Raw genomic sequence first — 15,244 nt, forward strand, 5'->3', positions numbered from 1 at the left:
AGGGTCACACAGCTATGAGATCAAATTTAAACTTGTCTTCCTAATTCCAGACCCAGGGGTCTATTCATGGGATAGATCTCCTTTAAAAGTTAATTGTTTTTCACAGAAGAAAAACATACAATCAATCATGTAGTTCTATGGGGTTATGACTGGAGTTTTGGCTTTAAAAGATCATTTTATTATAAATGAATGATATAGAAATAGGTTTTGAACAATGATACATGTATAACCCAGTAGAATTGCTCATCAGCTGAGGGAGGGGGAGGGAAGAGAGGTGGGAAAAACCATGAATCACATAACCAGGGAAAAATATTCTAAATAAATAAATAAATTTAAAAGAAAAACAGTTAATTGTTTTTATTTAGGAATCATTAGTATACTTCCCAAACAGTGATCAATATCAGAATTTGAATCCTATACTTGCCAACTGTGGGATCTAATCCAATCCCTACATCAGAATGAATTTCTGTGCATTCAAATAATTAAAAAATTCCCACCATTCCTAGTGATCAATAATAGGAAGGATGCTCAGCCTGTAACATCATGATTCACATAAAATCCTAAATTCACTGACCCCCAAACCCAAAGGAAAACCTTAAAGTAACTATATATTTTTTTTTGTTCTTTTGCTCCTAGTCTGAATTATTTGAGCTACATTTGCATCCAGGTCATATGCAAAGAGGATATTTAATGAGTTAATGGTTGCAAGGACTTTGAAGATGAAAAAGTGCTCTATAAATGCCCAATATTATTAATATGTTTATTTAAACCACAGTTTACAATTAACACTTACAGACGACTCCACCCATGGGCTTTACTATAATATTTGATAATTGGCAGCTGAAAACCACCTGAGGGTGGAAATGATCAAACTCTTTCCCTTGGTAGCTCTGAACCATTACCCTTAACAGGTATAATTTATATGAATGCTAAGTGTGGGTTTGGGCTATAAAATCGAGTCAGCCAAGAAGCCTGGATACCTGGAGGCGGAGCGCCACTGAGATGGATAGATTTCATTTACGTCCTCGGCTTTTTTGGTCAAGGTGCAAGGTCCCCATACAGCTCTGATTCCAAAATCCCATGATTCTCTGTAAAGCCCTATGCAAACTTAGTAGTGCAAAATAAATGTCAGTTATCATCATCCACATCTAAGAAATACCAGGCTTAGAGCTTCCTGCTGGGTCCCAGCTGTGGACCTCATCTGCCCAAGCAACTCCAAAGTATATGTCAAGAATCTAGGGCAGACATTAACCTCAGCACTTGACATGTTCTAGGCACTTAATAAATGTTTGTTGAATGAATTAATCAATAATCCTTTATCAATTTATTATGTGTTCTTTATTTATTAATCAATTTATTAGGGAAGGGGATGAGAAAGGGAGGGAATTAGTATTTATATACCACCAATTATGCATCAGGTGCTTTAAAAATATTATCTCATTTTGTCCTGTTTTTGTACCTTTTTTACAGTTGAGGAAACTGAGGCAGTTAATACTTAAGGTCAAGTTTGAACTCAGGTCTTCTAGCATTCAGGCCCAGAGTTCTATCCACTGTTATCACCAAGCTGTTTCAGGGCTTACTATGTTCTAGACACTACACAGAGGATATAAAAGGGGGAAAAACCAAGACAGTCCCTGCCCCCGTGAGCTAACATTCTAATGGGACAAACAATGGAACAAACACACAGACTTAGACACATATAGATAAAAGCTAGATAGAAATGACGTTAGCTCAAAAGAATCTATTCCTTCAAGCAGCTACTTCCTATTAGACAGTCTCATTGATGATGTTATGGTCCTTGCAGTACTGAATCTGGCTTCATAAGATCTCTAAAGGAGATATGGCTGAAAATCACTATTCTCCTTTTCTAAGGACATCTCTAACAAATTTTAAAATGAGATGTGTGTAAAGTGCTTTGAAAATCTTGTGCTATGTAAATGCCAATTATCTTTATTCCTGTTGCTGTTATAAAGTTGGAAAATTGGGTCCCCAATCCACCAGCTCCCACACTTAGAAAATAACAAAACTTAATTTTCCCTCTCTAGACCCTTGAAGAACTATCATAACTAGAAAATCAAACTCTATATTCTTTAAGAGTTTAAAGGCAGAAAGATTCCACGTATAAAATATTCATAGCAATAGTTTTCCTGGTAGCAGAGAAAGAGCTGGAAAAGATAAAAGTAGATGGCCATTGACTGGAGAAGAGCAAACAAATAATGGTACCCAACTATAATGGAAAAGCCCTGTCTTCTAAGAAATGGCAAATAGGAGTAATCTAGAAAAGCAAAAGAAGACTTGTGTGAATGGATGCAGACAAAAAGAGAAACAGAAAATATTCACAGTCACCACAAGGTAAACAGAAAGAAAAACTGAATTACAGGAAACTAGAATGACACAGACACTGGCCCTAAGAAGAGGTGAGAAGGCGAATCTTCATCCCTTCTTTGCAATTTAACCTATAAATTTCTTCTTTGTACATAGTTGTTTGAATGTTGTCTCCCCACTAAACTGTCAGCTTCTTGAAGGCAAAGACTGTCTTTTGCCTTTCTTTGGATTCCCATCCCATAGCACAATATCCAGATAACAATGCAGGCATTTAATAAATGTATATCAACTAATTGGAATATTGTATGTATTATTCTATTAGTTACCGTTTACATGTGGTACGGTTTTACAGAATTGCTTTTTTCTCATCCTTTAAAATCTTTGTTAAAGTGGAAGAATCCATGCGAACTAGAACGACCTCCAGGAATTGATGCAGAATGAAAGGAGCAGAACCAGGAGAACAATGTACACAGAGACTGATACACTGTGGCACAATCAAATGTAATGGACTTCTCTACTTGCAGCAATGCAGTGATCCAGGATAATTCTGAAGGACTTATGAGAAATAATGTTTTCCACATCCAGAAGAACTGTGGGAGTAGAAAGGCAGAAGAAAAACAACTGCTTGACCACATTGGGCAACAGGGATATGATTGGGGATGTAAACTCTAAATGATCACTTGTGCAAATTTCAATAATATGGAAATAGGTCTTGATCAATGGCATGTAAAACTCAATGGAATTGCTCATTGGCTACAAATGGAAGGGGAGGGAAAGAACATGAATCATGTAACCATGGGAAAATATTCTAAACTATTTAAATAAAATTTTTCAAATAAAAATAAAATAAAATCTTTGTTAAAGCAGGTGATTCACTGAGTAGTAGAGAAGGGAAGGATGTATTCAGAAATGAAGGTGGTAGGGGGAGAACTATTCATAAGTATAAATTTTAGGAAATCAATGTTCATCTTAAAACTGTTTAAGAATCTAGATTGAGACTACTCATGGAAAAAGCTTGTATCTCTGAGCTACCAAAGGCCCCAAACTAATTGGCTAATTAAGCTTTTTAAAAAATCACAAGGAAGAAATAGGGAAAGTTGTGGTGTTTGAAAGTTACTCCCAAGAGATTTAGAGTTATTTTTAAATAATTCCTAGAAGTCCAAGCCTTCTGGGTAATGTGTGAATCACTGGAAAAGCAATCTAGCATTTGGGGGCCCAAAGCTAGATCCCAGAAAGGTCCTGCAATGATTCTACCTGCAGTTGACTCCTTTGGATGACATAGCAAGATCAGTCCAGGGTGAACCATGGCAGGAAGAAAGAACTCCCTGGCCCTCTCTTGTGCCCCATCTAAACCTGGCTGGCAGAATTCCAGAGGGTTCTCCTGCTTGTCTAGGTAGTTACTGATCTTGACACAAGCACGCCATCATGGAACCTCACAGAACCTACTTATTCCCTAGATATAAACATATCAGAACAGTTTAATTAAGAAAAGGGTCTTTAGATGAGTGTTAATCCTAGAACTCCAAGGGAGCTACCCTCTGTTGCTTAGACCGGGGGTCTCCTGCCTGGGAATTCTGGGCTCTGTAGAGACACTCACAGACAGACATATATATGTACATATACATAAACATATATGTTCGTTCCACAATATTCCATATTTAATCATATACATATATATATATTATATATCCTGATTCAATTAATTTTCTCCAGAGTAAAACCGAACTGCAATAATAGATCTTGATGATAAACTGTGAACCATTCTCTGTTTTAGAAGGGTCTTTTGTTCAATAAGAAATATAGAAAATAAAACTCTCTCCAAAAGTGATCTAAACCAGAGGTCAAAGAGAAATGCATGCGTGTAGAGTAGAGATGTCAAGGACAGCAGTTGATGCCCATTTAAAAAGGGGTTGGAGGAGATATCACCAGGCAACATATGATAGACAAAAAGGTAATTTCCATTCTAGTGGAAAAAAGATGACAGCGGGCTTGGGTTCAAATCCCAGATCAGCTTACTATTGCTAAGATGCTAGCCAGGTAACTTACTTAAAATGCTAGTGTTTATTATTATTACTATTCTTACACTTGGACAGCTGGCTGGAGCAAAGGAGTCAGGAAGACTTATCAAATCTGGCATCTGACACTTACTAGCTGTGTGACTCTAGGCAAGTCACTTAATCCTGTTTGCCTCAGTTTCCTTATCTGTAAAATGAACTACAGAAGAAAATGCCAAATTGCTCCAGTACCTTGGCCAGGAAAACCCCAAATAGGGTCCAGGAAGAGTCAGATGTCATTGGAAAACAAAAATGTTAACTCTTCCACGTCTCCTAATCCATCAATTGCTAAATCTCTGTCGATACTAATTCCACAGCTTTTCACATCTATCCCTTTTTCTCTATTTAATCCACAAAGTTCAGGGTTCACTCCCTCGTTACCTTTTCCTTCTAAATTATGTCCCTGCATCCAGCCTCTCCTCTCTCCAAGCCAAATGGAGAGTCCTAAAGTGCAGGTCTGACTGCCTCGGTGCAGCGTATTAATCGGGAGAGCCTCTTGAAAGGAGCTCGGAAGGGAGTTTGGGATTTGCAGAGGCAGGTGAGGAAGCAGTATAAATATTGCAGGCATGGAGAACAGGAACAGGAGATGGAATGTCATGTCCAGGGAAGGCTGGCTGTGGCTGGAATGTGGAGGAGTCATGTATCAGCAGCTTGAAAAGGAAAGCTGGAGCCAGGCTGCTAAGAATCCTGGGTATTTTCAAACCCTTCTCTACCATCTTTAAATCAATACTGTGTGCTGGTTTCAAGACAGAAGAGCGGTGCTGGGCAAAGAGGGTTAAATGACTTACGCAGTCACCGAACTAGGAATTATCTGAGGACACACTTGAACCCAGGACCTCCCTTCTTCAGACCTGGCTCTCAATCCACTGAGCCACCCAGCTGCCCCCAACATTATAAGTTCACTATATGGCCCCTAGGGGTCCTTATGAAAAGACTGGTGGCCCTTGTTTCTAGCTGAGTTTGACACCACTCATCTAATTGATGCCTTTCTTTTGCAATGGAGGAAACTGAGAAATGGGGAGATTACCCAAAGACACACAGTTACTTTGCAGCCAAGATGCTCAGGCTGAGATGTCGGGGACCCACAAGTCCAATTTTCCACTTTACAGAAGAAACGGAGGTGCACAGAAATGAAAAGATTTGCCCAAGGGAAGCCAATGGAAAGAGCTGAGGTTTCAATCCAGGCTTCTGCCTGGAAATCCACCATCTCTCCACCACACTGATGAATTTGAGAGCAAAAGAAAGGATATTGCTGGATCCATCAACTACATCAGTCGGCTCAATACTGCCAAACTTCCAATCTCATTGATTAAAAAACAGTCATTATAAATAAGGAGCTATTGAAAATTCATTCTTTCCTGCAATCAGTACCATGGAAACTAGCAAGGCTTCCACTGGGCCCCATCCAAAGCCAATCTCGGCATTTATCCAGGGTGCCATCTTAAGGAACCAAAGCTCACCTTGTAAATTACAGACCAGATATACACAGATGGTCCTGATCTCTTTAAAATGAATAAAAAGAATAAATTATAAATGCACATTTCATCCAAACATCTATCAAAGGGCCCACCATCTTTGTAGCCACCCATTCTCATCTCCTTTCTGTTCCTCTTGAGCTCTTATCTTCCATCTTGGAATCAATACTGTGTTTGAGTTCTAAAGCAGAAGAATGCTAAGGGCTATGGAGTAGGGGTTAAGTGACTTGCCCAGGGTCACACAGGTAGGAAGTGTCTGATGTCAGATTTTAACTCCTTTCTAGGACTGACTCTCAATCCACTGAGTCACCCAGCTACATCCTAAAGTCATCTTCTATTCTGCTTTCTCCTTCACTCCCTATGTCTAATTAGGTCCCAAGTCTTGTCAATTCTACCTGTAGAGTATCTCTCCAGGCTGTCCCTTCTCTCTGTTCACATAGCCATCCTTCTAATTTAAGCCTTCAACACCTCTTGATTGGACTGTTGCAACAGCCCCCTAATTTTATTTTTTTCCAACCTTAAAACAAGTCTGACCATGTCATTCCTTGCTCAAGAAGGAGCACTGGCTCCCTATTGACTCAAGAATAATATGAAAACTTAGAGATGGGAAGTCCTAGGTCCAAATCTGACCTCAGACACTTCCCAGCTGTGTGACCCTGGGCAAGTCACTTAACCCCCATTACCTACCCCTTACCACTCTTCTGCCTTGGAACCAATACACAGTATTGACTCCAAGATGGAAGGTGAGGGTTTAAAAAAAATGAAATTTTTTTAAAATTAAAAAAAAAGAATATGTAAACTCCTCACCTTGGCCTTTAAAGTCCTTCACAATCTGACTTTGACCTCATTTACGCTCTTCATGCACACAAGCTTCCAGGCTACCTGCTGTCCCTGCACTCTGCCTTACATTTCCACCCTCTGTGTATTTGTCCAAGTTGATCTCCAACCCCTATCCATGCCTGTCATACACAGCCAGAAGTTCTCCCTCTACCTCTTTAGAGCTTCCAGTTCCTTCTGCTTATGTGAGATCTCCTACAGGGAGAATTTAGGTTCAGAAAGTAGAGTGACTTGCCTAAAGTCATACTAGTAATAATTAGTAAAATCAGTACTCGTCCTTCAAGAGTTCTTCTTCTATGTTCACAGGCTGCATGGATCATCTGTGATCATTATACTAGCATCTGACATGCCCATTTTAATAGATTTCAAATCATTTTTATAATCATTATCAATCAGTCTCCACACACCAAGTCCTCTAACTTCACCCTGTGCCACAGTCCCTACAGCTTAAATATTTAGGAAATTTTCATTTATTTTCATAAATATTTTGAAGAAATCTAAAACCCTCCTTTGAGATAAATGGTGACAACTTGGGTCTAGAAATTTCTGGGCTGGGAATCTACTGTTCTTTAAAGGGAAAACAATCTTCTCTGAGAAAGGAAGGAAGGGATTATGGCAAGAATTTATCCAACATTGTCCATTTCAGTGCCACACTGCCGCCACCACCACCACTACCACGGGCTCCAAGGAAGCTTGTACTCTAGGCTCCAAATAAAATTTCCTTCTAAAAACATCACTGGAATCTCCTCAGTTTTATATTCCTCCAAATCTGATCAGGTCCTCCTATTAACTGGTCAGCTCCATCACCGAGCCAGAAGGCACAACTCAGTTCTAGGCCATATTTCGCACTCAAGTCTTCACCTTCGCCTTCATATGGCTCTTGGTCATAGAGTGACTTTGCCTGGAGTAGACCCATTTATACCCTCAATTATCAGGACTCGGCTTCTGCTTTAGGCACCGAGCCATCGTCCCTCCATCACTGTACAGGGAAGGCTGACCAGACAAGGAGTCTATAATTTCTGATTTCAGGACAGAGGTAGAAAGAAAGAAACCAGCAACAGGACAGAAAACCACTGAATTAACAAAGGGCCAAGCCAATGGGAGATTTTGCTGGAAGAGCCAGCCTGGGAATTCTTCCTTTAAAAATGCCCCGTGGCCTCCTAAGAGAGTCATTACGCAGCGTGGCTCAAGGCAACCTGCCTTACCTTCTGGGCTTGAGATTCCACTAGTTAAAAAGGAATCCTTAACAGGGTCATGTATGGGATTTGTATGTTCTTAGCTATAAAGACCAGAATAACCCGCCATGTCATTGGGCGTCCGAAGGATGCCAAGAAAAGGCTTTTCACAGATGTTTTCAGGAGGGGACAGAGTCATATTTATAATGAAAACCTGGATAGGACATGATTCTGTTCATAAAGGATCAGCCACCTCAATAACGTCATTGCTGCCTACCTCCTAAAGCTGTCGAAATTAAGACTATGTCAAAGAGCCCAGGCTCATTGCACTAGATGGAATAATAAGTGTTTGTCCTTGTTTGCTCATTTTTCCTACCTTTTCACAGGTAGACTCTGTTTTCTGGGAGGTTACGGTACCCTCTTTAGCTTTTTTTCTTCTGCATTTCTGCCAGTTTTTCCCTTCGTAATTTTAGTAATCCTTCGTAATCTCATTTCAACTGCCTCGGTTTCCTCTTCTGTAAAATAGTAAAAGTCTCTAAAGCCTTATTCTAGATTCTATGACCTCTGAAAATGGCCTTGGTTGTTAACAAATAAAAGAGAACTGAGTGTCAAGAAAACCAAATTCCACATACTGGCATATCAATTTTAATCCCTCACACTATAAATTGGGAGGCATTTGGTATAGGATTTAAGATGATAGGACCCGGAATTCAAATCTACCTATCCCATTTTTGTCTATGTGACTTTAGGGTTGTTGTTGTTGTTGAGTGGTGCCCAGCTTTTCATGACCCTGCAAAGACAGTGTTTGCCATTCCCTTCTTCAGTAGATTAAGGCAAACAGATAAGTGACTTGCCCAGGGTCATACAGCGAGTGTCAGAGGTGGGATTTGAACTCAGGTCTCACTGCCTCTGGGTGGCTTCAGTTAAATTCTTTTCACTCTCCAGCAGTCACTTCCTTTCTCTAAAATGAGAGGCTTGATCTAAATGGCCTGTAAGGTCTCTTTCTAGGAAAATGCAGGGGATCAGATGACCAGTTCTCAAATCTGTGCTTCTCTCCCTTTTTTTTCTAACCGCCTTCGCTCCCACCCCCACTGGAACTCCAAAGAAAGGGCGCTTATCCCTCACTGTGTTCTTCCTGCCACATTTCAGTAAGTCACAACGGACTCAAACAGTAAAAGTACTGTTTGCAGTACAAATTGGCAAGTTGTTCTACAAGCATTATTTCATTTAAGCTTCATCCCCACCCTCTGAGAAAAGCGCTACGGATCTGGTTTTGTTCCATATGAGCAAAGAAGGGGGCAGAAGGGAAACAACTTGGCTAGGGTCATTCAGCACAACTCCAGTCCTGAGCTCTGCTCATTAGCATCATCTCCACTAGCCTGCCCACCCCCTTCCAGTTCTAAAAGAAACCTGCAGCCAGAGGAGATGTCGGTTTGAATGAGGAGTCAGGAAGAGATGGGGACAAGGAGAGGACATGGGATGGCCACTGGCCTGGGGAAGGGACTGAGAGCTGTCTGGAGAATCAGGGAGTAGCCCAAGGTCACACAGCTAGAAAGTGTCCCATGCAGGGACTGATCAGAGGAGCCCAGACTCTACCCACTGGACCACACTTCCTCCCTCCCACTTTAAAGAATGATAACCACCACAAACACAACCCCTTATAAATTATATCTACATTATATCTATTATATAAATTATATCTACATTGGTCTCAGGGATTTCCAGTCATGTTCATTTGGTGAAAATCTCCCCCAATGGCCTAGTGTTAAGTAGGCAGGACAAAAGAGATACAATGAGACTTGTCCAGGTTCAATGCACTAAGAAATGGGACAAATGACACATTTTGTCTCATGTTCCTCAGATCACAGATTTAGAGTTAGAAAAATCCTTTGAGATGATCTAATCTAACCTCATTTTACAGATGAGAAAACTAAGGCCCTGAGAGGTAATTTGTCTAAGATATAGAATTTTTTTTTTAAAATAGCAGATACAGATTTTGAATCCAGGCCCTCTTACTCTAAACCTAGAATATTTTCCTACTGTGCCAATACTCATTCATTTATTCAACAGAGCATCATGCTGATGGTAGGAAAGTCACATTAAAACCTTGGTGCTTGTATTTTTTAATGTGCTCATTTCAGGAAAGATTCTGATCAGGACAGCTAAGTGACTCAGTGGATTGAGAACCTGGCCTAGAGACATGAGGTCCTGGGTTCAAATCTGGCCTCACACTTTCTAGCTATATGATCATAGGTAAGCCACTTAATTCCAATTTCCTAACCCTTACCACTCTTCTGTATCAATTCTAAGGTAGAAAGTATAGATTTTAGGAAGGAAGGAAGGAAGGAAGAAAGGAAGGAAGGAAGGAAGGAAGGAAGGAAGGAAGGAAGGAAGGAAGGAAGGAAGAAAGAAAGAAAGAAAGAAAGAAAGAAAGAAAGAAAGAAAGAAAGAAAGAAAGAAAGAAAGAAAGAAAGAAAGAAAGAAAGAAAGAAAGAAAGAAAGAAAGAAAGAAAGAAAGAAAGAAAGAAAGGGAGGAAGGGAGGAAGGGAGGAAGGGAGGAAAGAAGAGAAAGGAGGGAGGGAGAAAGGGAAGGAAGAAGAGATTCTGGTCATCTTTAACATAGAAGCAGAGTAGCAACAAATTTCCTCTAAGCTGACATAATCAAGACATAATGTGACATGATTCCAAACCTGGGTATCAATATATAAATTATATAAAATAGATATAATATATATGTATTATGCACTGTGCCTTACCTACAAAAGTCATAGCGATGTCGATGTATGTGGGTGTATAAGCACACGTGCACTCACATACACACACACAAAACACACATTGATTGCTGGGATAATGGGCTATAAAGTCATCATTCCCCAGAGATCTCTGCGAAAAGAACAACCATTCTCCATTGTTTAATCATTCACCTGCCTACGGGAAGAGGATGGGTCAGGATTTAGGGTCAGTTAGCAGATTTAAGGCATCTGGTACACATATGATCGTCCTGAAATCAGGCATTTTCCTCTTTCCAATGACTGAAATTGCATTAACCTTGTCAAATGATTCCTCTGTCATGTTCTGGGCTCAGACTGACTCAAACTCAGCCACTGTGGGGAATGGGGAGTCCTCGGTACTTGGTGTTGGGAGACCCAGAGGATCATCCAGGCTCTTCCCCCTCAGAATGTGGCCTTTGTTGACCTCTCTGAAACTCAGTTTCTTCCCCAGTCTAAAAAAGGAGAGCGAGACGGTTGGCTCAGACAGCTGCCTCGACTGTTCTAAGTAACCACAGCCATTTTCCATTCTATCGATGACCCTTGTGACCTCCGCCAATCAATGCTAGATATGTCAAGCACAGCAGATCCATCTTCGAACTCAATAGGAATCCTCTTCTTCTCTCACTTAGAAACCATCAAAATGCTGCATAATGTAAATGATAGTAGCTGTAAGAGGTTTCTCCTTTAAATTATGCATTGTTACTATTTTGGGAGAATTCAGACACAGTTCCAGTCTGGGAACGCCAGCTGAGGACAATATGGAGCCAAGAAGAGGATGGAGGGCTCTCACAGAAAGGCCTGGGCACTAGGCATCTGGCCCCCTCCCAGGGCAGAGTACAGGTCTCCGCGAACCATCCAGGATGCAAATCCAAAGGGGCCTTAGAATCTCTGGGGGCTGGCAGCACTGCAGCCAAACCAGCCTAAAAGCCTCTGACCTTGGCAGCCTTTCGAGGAACCCCAACATGGCCCTGCTTTTCTGACAGCCTAATAACAAGTCCAGTTTCTCAAAGCAGGAGGACTCCACCTCTCCTCATCTGGGCAGGCAAGGACAAGTGTGTCTCAGCAGGATCAGCCTTTCTAATCCTTCTCCTGCCCAAGAGCTTTCCTGGTGACCCCAGAGGAATCCTTCTGGCTTGGGGGCAACTTGGCATCCTGATTCTGCTTAAGCTGGCTCTCCCATGGACTCCTGCCTGGCCAGTCCTCCTTCCTCCCAGCTCTCCTCCCTGAACCTTTGCTACTGCCATCCTTCCTGCCACCCCTGCCTGGCAGTGTGCCAGAGGAGGAACACAGAGCAGCCAGCCTCGGGCGGGCTTGCTGGTCAGTTTCCCAGGATCCCAACCGGACATTCTGAAATGCACAGGCAAGAAAGGCGGATTAGGAGAATGTGACTCCAGCCAGCATCAGGCCAGCCCTACCCAGCGGTTATGGCTGCTGGCAAGGTGGTTCTGTACTCCTTCAGGACTGTACCAAACCCTCCCTGGGAGCCAGCAGACGGGCACGCGGCCCCTCAACTTGAAAATCAACGCTCTGCCTCCAGAGGATCACTGGCTCTCCTGAGGGAAATGGCACATGTGGTTTCCATTGTTCAGCCCCTGATACCCGCTTCCCATTTTCTCAGCACCTTGAACTGCTAAGCCGCTGCCGCCACTCACTCTCCTACAGCCACACTACTCAAGGGTGCAGAAAGTAGGACATAGGAATAGCTGCATTTTATAAAGCCAAAAAAGGGGGGCAAAGAAAGGTGGAAAATCCTGGCTGGAAGCTCCTCAGGGTGGCTTAGCTTTGAGAAGGTGGTCGCTGGGGGCTGTCCCTTCTGAATATGCCATCCAGTGCCAGGGCAAGGGCTCCCCAGCCCCTCAGATGTTCAAAGGTGAATGAGATTTTGTTTTCCCTCCCAGCTCAAGTCTGAATGGTCACCTCTTGGCAAAGGCTAGGTCTACTCCTTCAGACTTTCAGCTCTCAGTCACAGCTTCCCTCTACCCCCCCCCACCCAAAAGAATTAGAAGGGAAAGTTGGGGGTGGGGGAGAGAGAGACAGAGCCAGAGACAAGAGAGAGGGAGAGAGAATGATTCAAGTGAGTGGTTATTCCAAGAAAATGTGCCAAGATTTTCTCCATCACAGTAATAGCTCTAAAATATATGAAAAGAGAGGGGGGATTTACTGAGAGCTGCTTAGGCTATAAAGCAATGCCCCCCCCCAAAAAAAAAGCAAAGGTTAGTATCCCTTGGACATCAGACTTTATCCCCAGCCAGAGGCATTTGGGGTCCTCCATCTGCCCATTCTATCTCCATGACCCTGGACCCATCAAACACTGGGAAATGCTATTTTGGTAGTATGCAAAGCTAATGAGCATTTCTTAAATTGGCCCCCCAATCTTCTCCTCCTTCTCCTTTAAAGTCCTCCACCCCCAAGCAGTTTTCCAGTAGGCAGCGTTTCATTAAAATGGCAAGAAAATAAAACCCCTCAGCTTCAAGTGCTGGGGGTGGGGGAGGGAGAAAAGAAAACATCCTGCCAGCATCGGGGTTTCGGAGATTCGATGTTAAAAACCACGGGCGGCAGCAAAATGGATTCTATCTTAGGGATGTCTTGGTCAATACAGAGACTCGGCATCTGAGTGAGTTTCCCCAAGAAGGTGAATTGCCAGGTCACACACACACACACACTCACACTCACACTCACACTCAGATTTAAATCTTGTAGAGCGGAGGGGAAAGACCTCCCTTTTCGAGGCTTGAATCTTGTCATAAAACTGAAATATCAATGGGCTCCGACCAGCAGCCTGGGCTAAGGCGGAGTTAAAGCATAAATAAAGGTGAATGGGGGAGGGGGGTGAGCAAACCTAGGAGATCGCCCCGGAGGAAGCTAGATGGGGAGCTCGGCGGGGAGGGCGAGGCAAGGCGAGGGGAAATGTTTGTATGGACAAGTCTGGCATGGCTGTCCTAGCCGTAAGGCTAGCTCCCCAGGCTGCTGCCACCCAGAGCTCACTGTGGTCCCGGTTCTAATGTCAGGTGGCAGGTAGAAATACATACTGGGGGGATTTATCGGACCCTGGACTTGGAACTGTATGCCAAATGCAGCAGCCCCTGGCAAACAGCCTCAGAGAGCTCGAAGCCCTTCGGAGCACGGATTACTATTGTAGTCACGGCCAAGGGGAACTGCTCCGAGCAGCCTTCCATCGTTCGCCCAATGCCAGCCAGGGGTGGGCATCCGGGAGCAGGTGGCTTCCAATGGCCCTCACGCACGGAAACGGGAGGGCGAGCTGGGTGTTGTACACACAGCACCGATGGGAAAGGCAAACGCTGGCGTGAGCTGCCCCACACACATACACACACATCTCCGGCACCCCAGTCCATCCATCCGTCAGCCCATGAGCCTACTGGGAGACGCATCCTTCAGTACCCTGGAGCGAGTCCCTCCCGAGCCCCAAGCCTTCTTCCTCCCCGTGCCGCTCCCGACCCCCACCCGGGCGGCGCTCCACTGAGGATGGATGCCTCCAGATCGCGGGAGGAGAAAGAAGGGAGGCGCCGAGCGCGCCCGAGCTCACCCTCAGAGCCGAGAGATCGATCTCGTCCAGGCTGCGAGCCGGGGAATCGCTCGCCATGTTGGCTTCTTCGCCGGGCAAACGGAGCCCCGGGCGCCCCGGCAGTTCCCTGAAATGCCCCCTGGCTCTAGGGGCGGACGGTCTTCATGCGGGCGGGGGTCGCGCCCCCCAGCGCCCTCCCGCAGCAGCCGGAGCAGCAGCAGCAGCAGCAGCAGCGAGCCGAGAGAACAAGGTCCAGCAGCCAGGCAGTCAGCCTGGGCTCGGCGCCCTGCCCCAGCAGCAGCAGCAGCAGCAACCAGAGGAGGAGGAGGGTGAGGAGGAGGAGGAGAAGGAGGAGGAAGAAGAGAAGGAGGCGCGAGTGGGCTGCTGCTGCTGCCGCTCCTGCGAGCGGCCCGGGCGGCAGCGCTGCGCTGCTAAGGGAGCCGAGGCTGCGTGGGTGTATTTAAATGGGACATGCTTTTCTGCTGGTGCGTGGATGGCGGCTGCATTGGCTGTTATAATGAGACACTTCAACTCCTCCACTCAGATGGGGGGAAGAGCGCCGCACCGAAGTGTCTATCACAGCTTCCTGGGAGGAGTAAAAAAAAAAAAAAGACGGAGGGGGTGGGAGGAAGGGAGGGAGAGGGTAGGGTAGGGGAAGGAGGGGGAGGGAGAGAGAGAGAGAGAGAGAGAGAGAGAGAGAGAGAGAGAGAGAGAGAGAGAGAGAGAGAGAGAGGAGGACGACGACGAGAAGGAGGAGGAGGCGTGGCTTCCACTAGCTCAAGATAGCCAGCATTTCCTGACCCAGTCTTTTGCACCAGCCTTCCTGGGGGGCCGGAGGGGTGGAGAGGAAGACTTCTCACCCCTTTCCAGCAGCACCACCACCTCCACGCCCCCGGCACGTTTCCCTGTTTCTTGAGCTGGAGCTGACGGAACGTGTCTGCGCATCCAGCCAGCGGGGGTGGGGGCTGTCAGAGGAAAGGGGAGAAATCCTATCTCTGCGGAGCCTGGGGAGTCGGGGGGGGGGGGGGGGGGGGCGGCAGACATTGCAGCAAAAAAGACAGATTCTTCACCAGGAATCGGACCG

The 15,244-nt window shown here is 44.6% G+C and overlaps 2 protein-coding genes across 15 annotated transcripts in view; one reads left to right on the forward strand and one right to left on the reverse strand.

The window, feature by feature from the left end:
* TNIK (TRAF2 and NCK interacting kinase) overlaps window positions 1-14,314 on the reverse strand; it is a 443,964-nt gene extending 429,650 nt beyond the window's left edge. For all 14 annotated transcript variants that reach the window (XM_056806807.1, XM_056806811.1, XM_056806809.1 and 11 more), the window contains exon 1: window positions 14,182-14,314. In XM_056806807.1, the coding sequence (XP_056662785.1) occupies window positions 14,182-14,238 (57 nt within the window). In that variant the 5' untranslated portion in view covers window positions 14,239-14,314. The remainder of the gene's footprint in view (window positions 1-14,181) is intronic.
* A 10-nt stretch (window positions 14,315-14,324) lies between these two features.
* LOC130455749 (ADP-ribosylation factor-like protein 6-interacting protein 4) lies at window positions 14,325-14,624 on the forward strand. Its single transcript, XM_056806812.1, has one exon. The coding sequence runs from the start codon at window positions 14,325-14,327 to the stop codon at window positions 14,622-14,624; it is 300 nt and encodes a 99-aa protein (XP_056662790.1).
* Window positions 14,625-15,244: the final 620 nt, after the last annotated feature.

This window comes from Monodelphis domestica, chromosome 8, assembly GCF_027887165.1.
Source record: "Monodelphis domestica isolate mMonDom1 chromosome 8, mMonDom1.pri, whole genome shotgun sequence".
In the NCBI taxonomy this organism is placed as follows: domain Eukaryota; kingdom Metazoa; phylum Chordata; class Mammalia; order Didelphimorphia; family Didelphidae; genus Monodelphis; species Monodelphis domestica.

Excerpts from the sequence above, each read along its gene's own strand:
- LOC130455749 (XM_056806812.1), top strand. The coding sequence starts at position 14,325 with ATGCGGGCGGGGGTCGCGCCCCCCAGCGCCCTCCCGCAGCAGCCGGAG.